Source organism: Xenia sp. Carnegie-2017, unplaced genomic scaffold (genome assembly GCF_021976095.1).
Source record: "Xenia sp. Carnegie-2017 unplaced genomic scaffold, XeniaSp_v1 HiC_scaffold_24, whole genome shotgun sequence".
Lineage (NCBI taxonomy): Eukaryota > Metazoa > Cnidaria > Anthozoa > Malacalcyonacea > Xeniidae > Xenia > Xenia sp. Carnegie-2017.
In genome coordinates this window covers 5,303,642-5,319,077 of record NW_025813487.1, presented here as the reverse complement: position 1 = coordinate 5,319,077, position 15,436 = coordinate 5,303,642, and the positions used below count along the sequence as shown (strand labels likewise).

The 15,436-nt window shown below is 35.9% G+C and overlaps 2 protein-coding genes across 16 annotated transcripts in view; one reads left to right on the top strand and one right to left on the bottom strand.

Moving 5' to 3' along the window:
• Positions 1-244: 244 nt before the first annotated feature.
• On the bottom strand, positions 245-2,079 carry LOC124451898. The gene is made up of 5 exons (XM_047002503.1): positions 1,753-2,079; positions 1,514-1,682; positions 1,297-1,445; positions 1,030-1,226; positions 245-941 (listed from the first exon to the last, which is right to left on the bottom strand). Exons 2-5 carry the CDS (start codon positions 1,633-1,635, stop codon positions 870-872), a joined length of 540 nt encoding a protein of 179 aa, XP_046858459.1. The 5' UTR covers positions 1,636-1,682; positions 1,753-2,079; the 3' UTR covers positions 245-869.
• A 364-nt stretch (positions 2,080-2,443) lies between these two features.
• Positions 2,444-15,436, top strand: part of LOC124451890 — a 61,003-nt gene continuing 48,010 nt past the window's right edge. For 7 of the 15 annotated variants that reach the window (XM_047002489.1, XM_047002483.1, XM_047002487.1 and 4 more), the window contains exon 1: positions 2,444-2,622. Coding sequence is in view for 2 of the 15 variants with exons in the window: in XM_047002491.1 (XP_046858447.1) it covers positions 7,120-8,760 (1,641 nt within the window). In the remaining 13 variants the exon portion in view is untranslated. Of the gene's footprint in view, positions 2,623-4,034; positions 4,159-6,887; positions 8,976-15,436 lie in introns of those variants that run through there. The other 8 variants (XM_047002497.1, XM_047002495.1, XM_047002496.1 and 5 more) reach the window with 3 other exon arrangements.

Genomic DNA, 15,436 nt, shown 5'->3' with positions numbered 1-15,436 from the left:
TACGTCCTGACATGGTTCTACTCTTACCACCTTCGGTGCCTTTGGGGTACACTTCTCCTCAGATGGTCTACCACGTTTTTTGCTGGTTCCAACGTCCGTCAAACCTTGTGCAACCATTGCCTGGAATTCACGGATGTATTTCAATTCAGGTTTCAAGTTATGAAATATAGACATAAACGTGCAATTTTCTATTCAAGATTACCATTGCTTTTTTTATTTACTTTTGGGTAAAAAATTGTTAAAAGATGCTCGATTACAATTTTTTAATGTGATTTTCTTTATTGATCAGGTGCAAGTGTGGTTTTTGTCAAGTTACACTTCTTCAGAATCCTCTAGAGGCCTGGTGCTGCCAAGAACTTAAGTCTGTGGCTGAAAGCTTAACACACCAGTCGGTTCTGGCAGATCTGTCAACTATTCCATGTTGTGTCACTCTACACCCAGGTTTCAGAACAGTTCGTTTGGAAAAGTGGTCGCTAAAAATGGCTGCTAGGAAATACAAAACCAGAGAACAAAGACGATACAGAGAAACAGGATCTGAAAACATGTATGATAGCATATTATGTTATTTCCCAGTATTTAAGTATATTTTAGTGTTATGACACATTAGTAACGATTTGGCTTTATATTTAGGTTTTTACGATGTGTTGCGTACAGCGAATTCACATCTATGATTTATGGATGCTTAGGAGAAGAAAGAAGACCATTACCAGCATGTGCATACCATGCAATAAGATCAAAATTTAATGATAAAAAGTTGGAATTTAGAGGGTACGAAGAAAATGAAATAAATGAGTGATGTGAAAATTAAGTTTTCTTATTTTTTGGGCAATCTGCCACATGTTTGTGACCTTTCATTGGCTTCTTGCATGTCAAACATTTTGGCTGACTTTTTTCTTTTGAAACTGCCACTTTTGACTGACAGCTGAATGGCAAACTGGTAGCTGCTGGCATGAAACAAAAACATTTTTATTATTTAAAATGATTTTCAAACCATGTTTAGCTACAACATGTTATATAATCATTAATTACCTGGAATTGTGGGGGGACATTGACCACAATGCACGTGCGACGGACCTGTTTTACTAGCACCTCAGATCTGGGTTGCTTTTGCAGCATGACATTCATTGGTGGTGGGGACATTTCTTTCAAAAGATTTTGTGAATTTGATAATGCATCTTTGTCTTTTATTGACAGCATCGCACTCTCAAATAATTCATCCACAAACTCTAAAAAGAAATTATTGTCGTATTCAATACTATGAAATGATGCAAAGCAACACATTTAGCAACAACTTACCAAATTTGGGCTTAACTCTGACATCCCTCACAGTTCCTTCACCATTTTTAAACTTTGGATACACCACATTTATTTGGAAAGTGCCATCATTCTTCATCTTTACATCACGCCTTAAGTTGTTGTTGAAGTGGATGGATGACAAAATGTGTCTAAAACAATAAAGACTTATGGAAGTTGCAAAAGAACTAACATTGTCATATAGGAAATTTCTGCCCACCTGCAATACATTCCAACATAGGAATAATGAATCATTTTTGGAGCAAAATGATTCAGGACAGAATGGAATCCTTCCAAACAACTTGTTTGAGCAACTGGTGAAGCCTGGTGAATTGACTTCATCAGCTGTGGGTGTAACAATTTAGCAACTGTTTCATGAGCAACTGAACCTTAAACATTACAACAAAGAATGATGATAAACTGTTAGGGAAGTTATCTTTAAATAATGCCTTCACAAACCTTCTAACAAATATTCCCTTGGTTGAATATCAGGGCCATGAAAACAACTTGAAAACAGTGGATCATCCAAATTGGTGTGCTTGTCTACTATGTGACTCAGGAAAGATTTGAACTTTGCCCAAATTACTTTGCCATCACCATAATAAACAGCCGAATACTTAGTCGGTGTCCATCGAGCGCGCTTTCTTGCAACAAAATTCACCCAGATTTTACGTCTTCGCTTCGCTTCAGGACGCTCATCACCGTAAAATGGTATACGGTGAAGAGAAATTCCTTCCGCAGAATTTGCTCGGTTTGAACAGCCGAAAACTGCACATCTCTCAGAGATTTTGATGTAGAGCCGTAGTAGATAAAGAAGAAAAACTTCCTGTCCTTATGTTTCCTGTCCTTATGTTACGTCACATACTTCTCGATTCAGGCTCTCATCAAGCAAATTGAACGCGCAGCAATTTTCTCCATTGTTGCCGATTTTGAGAAAAGAAACGCATTTATCTCATAAACGAAGCCATCAATCAGAAAATTGTAAAATAACTTTTACAATGATTTTTTTACCTCAATCAGAAAATTCGAAAAAAAATGTGAGATAAGCACTTTAAATGATTTCAAAGTTAGCTGAATATGGTATTTTAGAAATGCTATTCTATTCTCATGCTAATTTTGCCATTGTCCATATAACCAATCGTAAATTGTTTATTGAAGATACAATATCATTATATGCACTTAAATAAAGTATATTTTCTTTAAAGCGCTGTACAAAACTTCAAACGTCATATCATGTTGGCCATCATCAACTTTGGTGAAAAGTTAGAACGATCTGATCGAGCTTAATGATTGTGATTTAAAGAAACGTTCTTTTCAGCAAATAAAAAGGTATGAGCAAATAAGTTTAAATTTCACTTACGTATGTATAAGTCAACAACGAAAACTTTGTTGTTGATTAAACGCCAGTGTTTAATTTGACTATAAGAAAACGTTAATACGTCAAGCTAACATGAAAATTTAGTAATTTCTCGTTTAATTGAATTTAATATCTATTATATTTCACAATTAGAATCTTAGGTAGGTGAGATATAGCAGCTCAAAGGCTAGCTTTCCGAGATGAAATTATGATAAAAACATGGCGACCAACGGAGTCCGCTACTGACAATACAAAGAATTATAGTCAATGTAGGGCCATGTTGTATGCTCGAAGCATTTAGCGAAAGTGGTTCGATTTTTCCGTTTTTGTCTAAGCAGGCGGGATTGAATTTGTCTTGTGAAAGCGGGGAGTTATTTGACTCGCACTGTGGATTGTCTTGTTAACCAGGGTCAAAAGAACTAAAAGTTAGTTACGTTTCGAAGCACGAGTCAAAAATTAAGGAGCAGACATTATCAAAAGAAATCATTTTTAATGATAAAAATATGATGGACATCCTGATACGATAACATCTTACAAATGACGCATAAAGTAGTTATTTAAAAACACAATTACATGTCTGATTACTGGCCTCACATGATTGCTTTAATAAAGCTATTTTTATAACCATGGAAGACCTTGTGGCTTTCACATGCTGTTCACATGTATTGCCCACTTGGACATTGTTTATGTGGAAAACAACATAACAAAAAACCAACCAACTGCAAAATTATGACGTGTAAGAAACTCATCTCATGTATAGAAAAATATACCTTCAGGATTTTGTAGAACAAATTAACTTTATATAAATATGGTTACGGCCCCGAGACTGAACATTAAAATAACGCAGACAAAATTTATGACACTGTCTGTAAATAGTTACACGGAGAAGTTTGTTGAACGCCACTAACAGATACAAAATGATATAGATAACAGACGGTGATGAAAATCTTCGGTTTCTGTCGAAATATTTATTTCACAAGATATTCAAATACTTCATTCCTGTATAATATTTGTTTAGGTATTGATTCATTATACAACAATATATTGTTAAAAATATGTACATCAGCTTCCCTGGATTTATATCGTTTATCGCTTTGGACAATATAAGTGCCTGTTTTTTCGCATGTGGAAAATTGTGAAAACGCAATTTCACTTACTGATGTTTTAAAACTTTTCCTTGGAGATAAGAGATTATTGATATGCTGTTATGTTTGACACAGCTTGATTCTTTAAATGATTTCAAAGTTGGCTGAATATAGTATTTTAGAAATGCTATTTCTATTTTCATACTAATTTGACCATTGTCCATATAACCAATCGTAAATTGTTTATTGAAGATACAATATCATTATATGCACTTAAATAAAGTATATTTTCTTTAAAGCGCTGTACAAAACTTTAAACGTCATATCGTGTTGGCCATCATCAACTTTGGTGAAAAGTTGAAACGATCTGATCCAGCTTAATGATTGTGACTTAAAGAAACGTTCTTTTCAGTAAATAGAAAGGTATGAGCAAATAAGTTTAAATTTCTTTTACGTATGTACAAATCAACAACGAAAACTTTGTTTTTAATTAAACGCCAGAGTTTAATTTGACCATAAGAAAATCATTAATACGTCAAGGTAACAAGAAAATTTAGTATTTTTTCAAAATAATGTGAAAGTTTATTTTCAATTAGTATGTATAGGAGTGAACGAAAATATAATGATTTAGTTCAAGTGAACCACAAATACTTGAATCCGAAATAAAACTTGTTAGTGGCGTATCTAGCGGTTTCATTTGTTTGTGTGTCTCAGCCTTTGATTGGGATTAAAATAAAAAAATTGTTACGGTTATTTTAGTACTTGTTTTCTGACTGTTGTCAATGGAGAATGTTGTCAAAATTTAAAACAGTGAAGATTTTTCGAGATAAAGGGTACTAAGTTTTCGCTAAATCAGTATTACCGATTAGTTGATATCATTATTGACAAATAGAGCCATAGCTGCTTCGCAAACGCCAATATTTTTCACAATAAAAAGGCTCGTTCTGTTGTTTATTTTTATTTAAATGGTTTTAGTAAGTAGAGCAATTTTTTTGGGTGAATGCTCCTTTAGAAATTTTGTTGCTATTTTTACTGAAATAGCATTTCGATCTCTACATGAAGCTTAATGTTTTTATGGTTTGTATACTGTGTAGCCACGCAAATGCGCAACGCCCACGCACGTTATGTGACATTCAATTTATTATAAAACATCAAAAAATTCAAAGCATCAAAGTGCATGGATACGAGGCTGCTGTTTGATATGATTAACATTTACGTATATAAAGATCTCAGTATGGGAAATGTTGGTGAGGTAGTTGCCCCCTCCTGCAGTTTTGCATTACGTAGGTATTATGGGAAATTACGCGTGCGGGAGGAGTGATCAATTTTGAGCTGATATAGATACCAAACACCAGGAAATTTTGACAAAGTTTAAAAAAATACTTCTCTTTTCTAAGAAAGACTGCACAAGGGCCTTTCGAACTAAAGACAAAACTTCCTATAGCAGTTTTACTTCTCGGCAGTATGCACAATGATCCCTTTTTAAAATTTTAAGCCTTCCCTTTAAGATACAAAAGTCTTGTCAAAATGGATGCTTATAGTAAAATAAAAAAGAAAACGGATAAAAACATATCACATGTTACAAGAATCATAGCAGCTATTGCGAAGAGTTTGGTGCAGAGAGGTGTAAAAATGAAATTTATTCACAAAATGAGCTCGTTCTGATCAAAGTTACTATGGTAACATTGTAATAGTTCCACTAGGCTTTGACGGACATAATGATTAGAGAGTGTTGCATAGTAAAGGGCTGCATCCTCTTTCGCCAATCATTATAGAGATAGTACATTTTGATAAGACGAATCTGAGTTGATAATTAGGGGATGATATTGTTTAACAAGATCTTTTGAAAATGCAAAATATTACTGATTTTTATATTCGTATATTACAATGATCAATCTAGACTTGAACAGCCATCTTTCATTGTTTATTAATATTGCTCCCAGAAGAATGAATTTGGTTTACATTTCTTGTCAGGACTGTAGCTAGAGTATTAACTGGGAGGTTTTTATTCCTATAGTCAGCTGTGCTCCACTGGCTCTCAAAAAGACCGACACGGCTTTCGAAAGAAATCGGTCGGACATTATTGAACATTTGAATAAAAATCCCCCCCCCCCTTAATTAGCGTTCGTGATACGGCACACTGCTTTTTAACTGCAATGATTCTGACTTATTTACAATTCTGGACTTTTTACATTTATATTAGACTTTACATTAGACAAATACTATTATTGTCAATGTTCGTAAAATTTGGTAAACCAGAAGTTGGATCTAACGTGTACGAACAACTGATGTTTCTACAAAATTTCATTTTGTGAAAAACATATTTTTTAGGTGGTACCACCCCTCACAACACCTGTTGGCGACGGCCTTGAGAATCATTGATTTTGATTTTTTACAAAAGCAACTTAAAAATTGTAAATTTTGTTAAGTAGCTAAACTGTGTATAAAGCACATGTTTGCACTCTTTGTTTTGATTTTATACAAAAAATTTATGAATGATTTATTTTGTTGTGGTTATTGTTGCCTTTATGAATGAAGTTTTTACTAAAATGTAAAATATGATGTAGCTTTGAGAAACAGTTTACAATTTAAAAGTAAGTTATTTTAGGGTGGCTATTCTTGTGATAATGTATGAACTTTTCACTAATAAATTGAAAATATCATGAAGCTTTTACAAACAGTTTACTATTTTTCCCTAAAAATGAACTACGTACATTATTTTGTCCAGTGTTTTTTCTTTAACAATTCAGATGGAAAAATATAATGCATTATCTGAAATTTAAGTCAAATTGAAACAACTTTTACAACGATTCTTGACGAAATTGTAATACAATTGTAACGCCATATTTCTACTTGTTTTGGACTGTCTCATTTGTTAATTGTTCCATTAACATTTCTTGTACATTTCCTCAAATTTAAAGAACAGTGTTTTGCAAACAAAGAACAAATACATACATACAATATTAGAATATAACATTGGTATTTTATTACTTATTTCAATGCAGAATATAAAATATAGGCTATTTATAAAAAGTAGTTATCTATTTCAGTATAAATAGATGGGTAAGTATTAAAACAAAAAAAGAAAAATTTCTCCATCTCTTTAAATTTCACGTTCATGTCAATGATTATGTATTCTATGGATTTTTTAGACAAGCATTTTTAAAGCTTCTCGGGTAAGAATATCAACTTTTGTGTATCGTCAATTGTGTTTCACATGCTGTTCACGTGTATTGCATACTTGAAACGTTGTTTTTATGGAAAACAACATAACATAAAACCAACCAACTGCGAAATCATATGACGTGTAAGAAACTCATCTGATATATAGACAAACCTATCTACAGGATATTGTAGAACAGATCGTATTAACTTTTAATAAATATGTCTTCGTTTATCTCTACCATATTAAAATGGACTGTTGGTGTAATATGTAACAAAATACGAGATAAAACAGCAGAAAATCTTAAAGACGGTGATGTTGCGGATGCGAAGCTTCGAGAATTTGTAGTGGGAGAATTGAATGATATTAAAGCTAAACTAGACGGACTGTCACGAAAAGATCTTCTCAGCAGTTATGATTTCTTAGACCAAGGAATTCACCTTTTACTTGATTGTATCGAGAACTCTGCACAACTAAAAGAGGGAGAACAGGAAAGATTAAGAAATTTAACTGGAGAAAGTCAAATTGACCTGTCGTTGATTTCAAGCAACCAAAGCAGTGAAATATTTAAAGACTTTGATGAAGAACACAAACTTGATGAAGCTTTTAAGACATTAAGTATTGAAAGTCCTGTTGAATTGAAAACTGCTGTTGAGAGATTTAAAAACGCTAACATTGAAGCAACTCGTGCATTCAATAACGAAAGTTTGTCAATTGAAGATAGAATCTTTGCTGCCAAAATTCGAGTTGTTTCTACAATTTTGGAATGCATGGAACGTCCACAAATGGCCATAACATTTTGTTTGTCATTTTTGGAGAAACTTCATTCATTACCCGCTATTCGTGAGATATTTAATGTTTACATCAATGGTGGGGTGAAGTCATTGTTAAAAAAAAACGATCGTGTGGAAAATGTACGATCAGTGATGTTTATTAACCGCTTCTTATATCAGTTTATTATGAAGTTTGGGAAAACCTATCATATGGCTTTAGTTTGGCCGACCATTCAAATAAAAAACAAACAATTTAATCCAATAATGAATTGGCGGGAAATCTCGGAGGGAAATTCTTGGGACAGTGAGGTTCAAGGTCCAAATCAATTGGAATTGGAAACAAAAGTATATTCACAACATATTCATCGCAACAGTAGCAATGATTTAATTTATTTTGATCTATGGAGCAAGTCAATCATGATTGTGAGAAAAGATACTAATGATATAACCGTCCGTAAACTTCCTGAAGGTGACTACATAAAGGCCAGCTTTATTGATAAAAATGATGACATTTACATCATTGTCCGCCGAAGAACGTCCTCTAACTTTCATCTAGTGGTGCTCGATTCTCATTTTCTTGTTAAAAGTGAAATATCCTTGGATCTTACTTACAAATACTCTGTGGACTTTCGTTTATTCGTGTCAGCAGAAAACATCGTGGTTTGCGATGAATATAACAGATTTGTGTATGTTTATGACTTGCAAGGAAAATTGATAAAGCAGTTTACAGTTGAACTAATAGGAAATCGTATGCAACGAATAGTCGTTACCAATGAGAACGAAATCATTTTAGGTGACTGTCTTTCTTTGTACATTTATTCAATGGAGGGTTGTTTGAAGTCGAAAGTGAATTTGCATATACATTTTTTAAAAGATTTTTTCTATCACTTTGGTCTGAAGAAATTTCTCATAATTGAAAACTGTGGTCGTCGTCATTACCGTTTTTACAGTTGTGATCATTCAGGAAAACTTGAAACATTGACTGATCTTAAAGATATTTGTATTGACGGGTTCTTATCCTTAAGTTCAGTTCCTGTTGTCCTTTGTAGCTCAGATCTTGAATCCCCACCTTACCTTATGTGGTGTTAAAACCACTTGAAACTACTAAACCATTTTTAATGTTTGTAAACAATCGTCATTTAGTGTGATCTCCCTCCTCCCGTTTTTGTAGAGCAATGTTTGTAAAAACACTCTATTTATATTAATTTTTTTATTTTATATCAATTGTCGTACTTTATGTAATGGATGACAAAATTAGGAAGACCTTTAAATATTTTTCTAATTAAACAAGTCATTCCTGGTAATTTCTACTTCGTCTTTTTGAGAGGGAAGTCTTTTAGCTACTTTTAACCGTTCCTTTAGGCCAAGTCCCCTTGTCACGGTCTGAGTAGCTCAGGTTTTGAGTATCTTCGTACATAAATCCCATTGAGTTCTATAAGACCTGGAGGGAGGGGAAAAGGGGCCTGGACCCCGTCGTCAAAAACATGGCGGTAATGGCGGATTATAACTTAGGAGTAAAAACATTAACAAAATATATACCATCACACTTTAAGTATTGACTTAAAACAAAACACTGAACACTTTAAATAGTAAACAATCTTACGTTGCTTACCGGTGTCATGAAATGTTTCCTATTCTGGCATTACTTCAGCATCCGTATGCCAAACAAGTTTGCAGCATGTTTTAAAAATAAAATTTCTAAACGTTTTTGTGCTTGGCATTGAAATTTTATATAATCGCAATTGTGGTTGTCAAATCCGGGAGGGCGAAAAAAATTTTATTTTAAAAGCCTGCGTCTTTCCGCTGACTTTGACAACCAAAATCCGCCATGTTTTTGACCACGCGGCCACAGAATAGATACATAATACAGAGAGATATGTATCTATTCTGACGCGGCCGCGCGCTAATAATTTATAGTAATTTCACAGAATAGATAACGTAACAGAAGGGCACTTAGAAAAAAATGTGGTCCTAAATTTCAATGCGCATGCGCTACTTCCACCATGTTTACATCAAGATAAACTAGCTACACTAAATAAGGGTAGCAATGTACTACTCAAAAATCTTGGCGTTATTACTTGAAAAGTTGAAATATTTATCCTGAGACGGCTAAATCAAAGCTGTGGTTAATAAAGGCAATCAAGACCTACCATCAACATATTTTTATGCTTTTTCATGTACAACCAATGTATACAATTCTATCGAGACCTGTATGAGAAATGCTGTGCCGTGGCCGTGTGGTCAAGGTTATTCGTATTTATTTATTTGTAAAGAACGGAAGCGAAGAAGCGCTTAACGAAGTCTTTAAATCAGAAACAAGAAGGAACAATGTGAAATTTATCAACGGACGGGCTACACTAAAAAAGATGTTTCGTATGACATTGGATTTGGTGCTTTAGAATTCAGACAAATTTAGTCATATCCCGAACACTCGATAAATGTTCATTGAGAAATTGCAAACTTGTGCAATTGTATTTAATGCCAATGCCATTTTGTGTTGGGAAAATTCTTATATTGTATGATTGTAGCTAACTTCCAGATGCTCTTAACTATATGTTCCTTATATTTGGCATGTTTTAGATAATTTAAAGTATTGATTCCGTTGTAAGGAAATAAAATTGTCCTCTTGCTTCTATTAATATATATATTTTGTTATTTTCGTTACATCGCTGTCGCTGCATTAATTTTCTCTAAACTAATTACATTTATTATAGTCAGTCTTTGATGTTTACTTATTCGCACTAATGGCTGACAAAAAGAAGTTAAAAGGTGGAGCAAGGACTCACTGTTGAGCAATAAACTGCATTTACACCAAAAGAACTCGACCTGACTTAAGCTTCTTTCGTTTTCCGCAAGATCCATTGAGGTAACATGCAGTCAAGATGATCTCAACCAAACTATTTAAATTTGTTTAGTTATTTGATATCTTGAATTTTAACATTTCTGCTGTCAAACACCTTCCTCACTTTCAAATGACACACCTAGAAAAAAAATCAAAGGAGAATGCTGAAAGTAAAGCAGCAAGTAATTGCAAGGCTTAATACAAAAGTTAGAAACTTTGCCAAAAAGGACACATCAACCAATCAGTCAATTTATGCTACATTGAAAAAATTACCAAATCAACTGGCTAATTTCATAGAATCGCAACTAAAGTTACATTCAATAAAAAAACCTGAAAGAAGGTACTCACCAGAAATGAAGTCCTTAGCAAGTTCATTGTATCATGCTAGTGGCAAAGCGTATAGCCTCCTCTCCAACGACGAGCACGTGATTTTTTGGTCGCGTGCCCGTCGTTATTGTCTGACGTTTCAACGTCAGTTTAACGTAAGGATGAACGTTTGATTAAGGTGATTTTTCGGTCGCGTGCCCGTCGTTATTGTCTGACGTTTCAACGTCAGTTTAACGTAAGGATGAACGTTTGATTAAGGTGATTTTTCGGTCGCGTGCCCGTCGTTATTGTCTGACGTTGTTTTAACGTCAGTTTAACGTAAAGATTAACGTTTGATTAAGGTGATTTTTTGGTCGCGTGCTCGTCGTTATTGTCTGACGTTGTTTTAACGTCGGTTAAATGTTAAAATGAACATTTGATTCAGGTGATTTTTTGGTCGCGTGCCCGTCGTTATTGTCTGACGTTGTTTTAACGTCGGTTAAACGTTAAGATGAACGTTTGATTAAGGTGATTTTTTGGTCGCGTGCTCGTCGTTATTGTCTGACGTTGTTTTAACGTCGGTTAAATGTTAAAATGAACATTTGATTCAGGTGATTTTTTGGTCGCTTGCCCGGCGTTATTAGGGAGTTTTAGCAGAGCCTACGAGTACGACTACGAGTACGATTACGTCATTTTGGCGCGAAAACATTGTTGCGACAACAAAAACACGTAGCCGTCATCAATCTGAGTACGATGTTTTGTAAAAAATTCGTAGTCGCGACTACGATGTCTTTTTAAGCAAAGAAATTAGATATATTTCTTCATTCTGTAAGAAATTAGTTTACAGTACTATTTTCGAGCATCCTGGCTTTAATTTAGAACCCTTTTTGAGCGCGGATGTACATTAAAAAGGAAAATATGACCTGCAAAACTTTCATGTATTTCGTACGCAAAGTGAAAGGTAAACAAACAATAAAATAGTACAAATATATCGTACACAAAACTTAAAATAGTGAAGATTTTTCAGTCTAAAGAGTCCTATATTATCGCAAAACCAGTTTTATCGATTCTTTGATATCATTGTTGTAAATTGTCATGTTGTGTAGTGTGTGAATATACCGTATGATAAACTGTAAAATGTTAAGTCATATATTACTAGACAAATACGTATATAGTTACTAAACTGTGGTTTCAGTGGAAATCCTGTACGTAAATTCAAAATACCTAGGAACACTTTTTCTACCCAATGTGGCATTGCGGTAGGATGTAGGTAATGACGGTACTCTATAAACGGAATGGCGTAGTGCAAGTCATGCGAACGCCCAAAAACCACTTCCGAATAATTATACATAAATATAGCTTGCAAGCGTTGGTTCGGTGGTTCGGAAAAGTTGTAGTTATTGGTGTATGAACTGGTCATACAAATTTGATGAATTAGAGTTGTATTGCAGAAGGCAATAAATTTCGAAAACGCAGTTGTAGGATTAACGGTTGTCCGTAATCTTAACGAGGTCAAATTTAATCATTCCGTATCGCGAAGAACCAACGCTTGGAACGTAAAATCGTGCACAACACTGTAAATATCTTATTGAAGTGTCAAAATTATATAATCAAAATACAGTCCCATCGTTAGTGTGAAGTTTTAGAACAGTGAACCAGCACTTCGCGCAGATTGTGCGAAACGTGGTCCTTCGAGCCGCATATAGTAGCAGAATTCAAGAAGAACACAGAAATAGAATACAGGGTTGTTCACGATGTCAGAGCTGACAAGAAAGCGACAGTCGAGGAGTGGACACAAATCGTACGCCACAAAAGTTGTAAACAAGGTTCGAGATATGGTGAACGGGGATCTACCAGTAAGAAAGGTAGAGTTGGAACAAATGCGACTCGTACTGGTGCAAAAGTTAGAGACCATTTCGAAGTTAGATAAGGAGATTCAGGGACTACTGGAAAAGGATGAAGATATTGAGGCAGATATTGACGGGTCATCAGAATACAGCTGCGAAGTCTGGGGTGCGTTGGCCGAAATCAACGAAGCACTCGGCGTGTTAGAGTCAAATAGGAGAACTGAGGAACTCGCGAACACATCAGCAAGTACGGCATCGAATGAATCACGACGCTGCAGAGTCAAGCTGCCAAAGTTGGAGGTGAAAAGATTCTCCGGCATTGTACAAGATTGGCGTGAATTCTGGGACTCATTTGAGAGTTCAATTCACAACAACGATGGCTTGTCAGAGGTCGACAAATTCACCTATTTGCGGGGATTGGTGGACGAGCCAGCCAAGTCCGCAATTTCGGGATTTGCTTTGACTTCCATCAACTACGCTGAAGCGCTAAAAGTGTTACAACGTCGATACGGGAACAAGGTAATGGTGCAAAGGGCACATGTAAACGAGATGATGAACTTAAAACCCATGTACAACGAGAGTGACACGACGAGGCTGCGCAAGTTCTTCGACGCGGTCGAAACAAATTATCGAGGACTCCAGGCGCTTGGGGTGATGGAGGAGACGTATTGCGAGATAGTCGTCCCAAATCTGTTGACCAAAATACCGGACTCGTTAAGATTGACAATTACAAGAGGGAAAGAGTATCTAAAGTGGGGTATGAAAGACCTTGTCGAAGCGTTACAAGTGGAAGTGGAGCTGAGAGAATGTCATCGAGTGTCGGTCGGAGAGAAAGAAGAAGACCATCGAAGAAGACGACGCGAACCAGGAACAGCTAGCGGATTTTATGCTGCACGAGGTAATCGATTGTTTTGTGCTTTCTGTTGTGGAGAGCACAAGCATGAAGAATGTACGAAGGTAACAGGGCGGCAAGAACGGATGCAACTTCTTCGTAAGTTCAAACGATGTTCCATTTGTTTAAATAAGGGACATTTATCTAAAGATTGTCGTGCACGTACTAAATGTAGCGTATGTGGGGAGGGTCATCATGTTTCTATATGTGATAAGAGTAATAATAATCAGAAGGTTGAAAGAAATAGTCGGGAAGAAAGTGGACAGGTTAGTGTAGCTAATGTCCATGTTAGTACTAGAAGTAGAGTGGCTCTTCAAACTGCGCAGGGAGTACTTATAGGAAAGGGTAAGACAAGAGTGCGAGTGCTTTTCGACTCGGGAAGTCAGAAATCCTTTGTGACGTATGACGCGAAGAGGTGTGCCAAGCTTAACATTGCTAGGCGAGAATGGTTGGAAGTTAATACATTCGGTGGTGGAAGTAACAAAGGTAGAATGACAGAGGTCGTTCATTGCGAGGTATCGGCAGTTCGAGGATGTCGTAAAATACGCATTGAGGCGTTAGTAGTTCCTCATATTTGCACAATCAAAAATGAGCATCTTGAGGTAGTTAAGAACAAGTATTTGCATTTGAAGGATTTGTGGTTGTCAGACGTTAATTTGAAGCAGGACACGTTAGATGTTGATGTTTTGATAGGTGCGGATAACCTTTGGGCATTTCAACAAGGTGAGATAATTAGGGGCAAGGATGACGAACCCGTTGCCATCAATACTTGTTTAGGTTGGGTAATAAGCGGTCCACTGAAAGGGAGCTCGAACTTGAAAAACGCACACGTTAATTTAGTTTCGCAGATTGCAACACAAAACGCAGACAGTATTAATGGGGATGTGAGTAAATTGTGGGATTTAGAAACGCTTGGAGTAAGAGAGACTAATGACGTGCATGAAGCATTGCTTGACAAAATAGAGTTCAATGGGTCAAAATATGTAGTAAAATTGCCATGGAAACAGGGTCATGAGCACTTACTGTCAAATTATTCAAATAGTTTAGCACGCTTGAAAGGGCAGATAAAGAGGTTGTCGAATGAGCCATCATTGTTGGAAGAATATGATAAAATTATAAAGGAACAGCTAGAAACGGGTGTTATAGAAAGGGTAGATGAGTCTGAACCTGGGGTAAATGTTCATTACCTTCCCCATCAAGCCGTAATACGTAAAGAGGCCAAAACAACCAAATTGGGAATTGTTTATGACGCATCGTCAAAAGAGGGTAAGAAAGGGACTTCTTTGAATGACTGTCTTCATGTAGGACCACCACTAACGCCGTTGTTGTTTGACATATTAATTAGATTTAGGGAGAGCAGAAGGTAGGAGATATTGAGAAAGCCTTTTTGAACGTAGAAGTAGACGAAGCAGACAGGAACTATTTGAGATTTTTGTGGGTGAGAGATGCGACTAATAGTAATTTAGAGGTTGTAGTGTATAGGTTTTGTAGAGTAGTGTTTGAACTAAATGCATCGCCCTTCTTGCTTAACGCTACGCTCAGACATCACATTGCGCAATTTGCAGAATCAGATCCAGTGCTTGCTCAGAAATTGAATGAGGGGTTTTACGTGGATGATCTAGTTTCGGGGGGTAAGAGCGCACAGGAAACAATCGAGTTGTACGAGAAAGCGAAATTTAGGATGTCCCAACGCGGGTTTAAGGTAGGAAAATGGCTTACGAATGATGGAAACGTGCGAGCGCTTATAGAGCAACGTGAATGCGGAAACAAAGTGACGACGACTACAGATTCAGACGACGAGACATTCACACAATGGAGTTTGGGGGCTCTAAATAACAATGACTGCGCAAAAGTATTAGGTATAGGCTGGGATTGTGA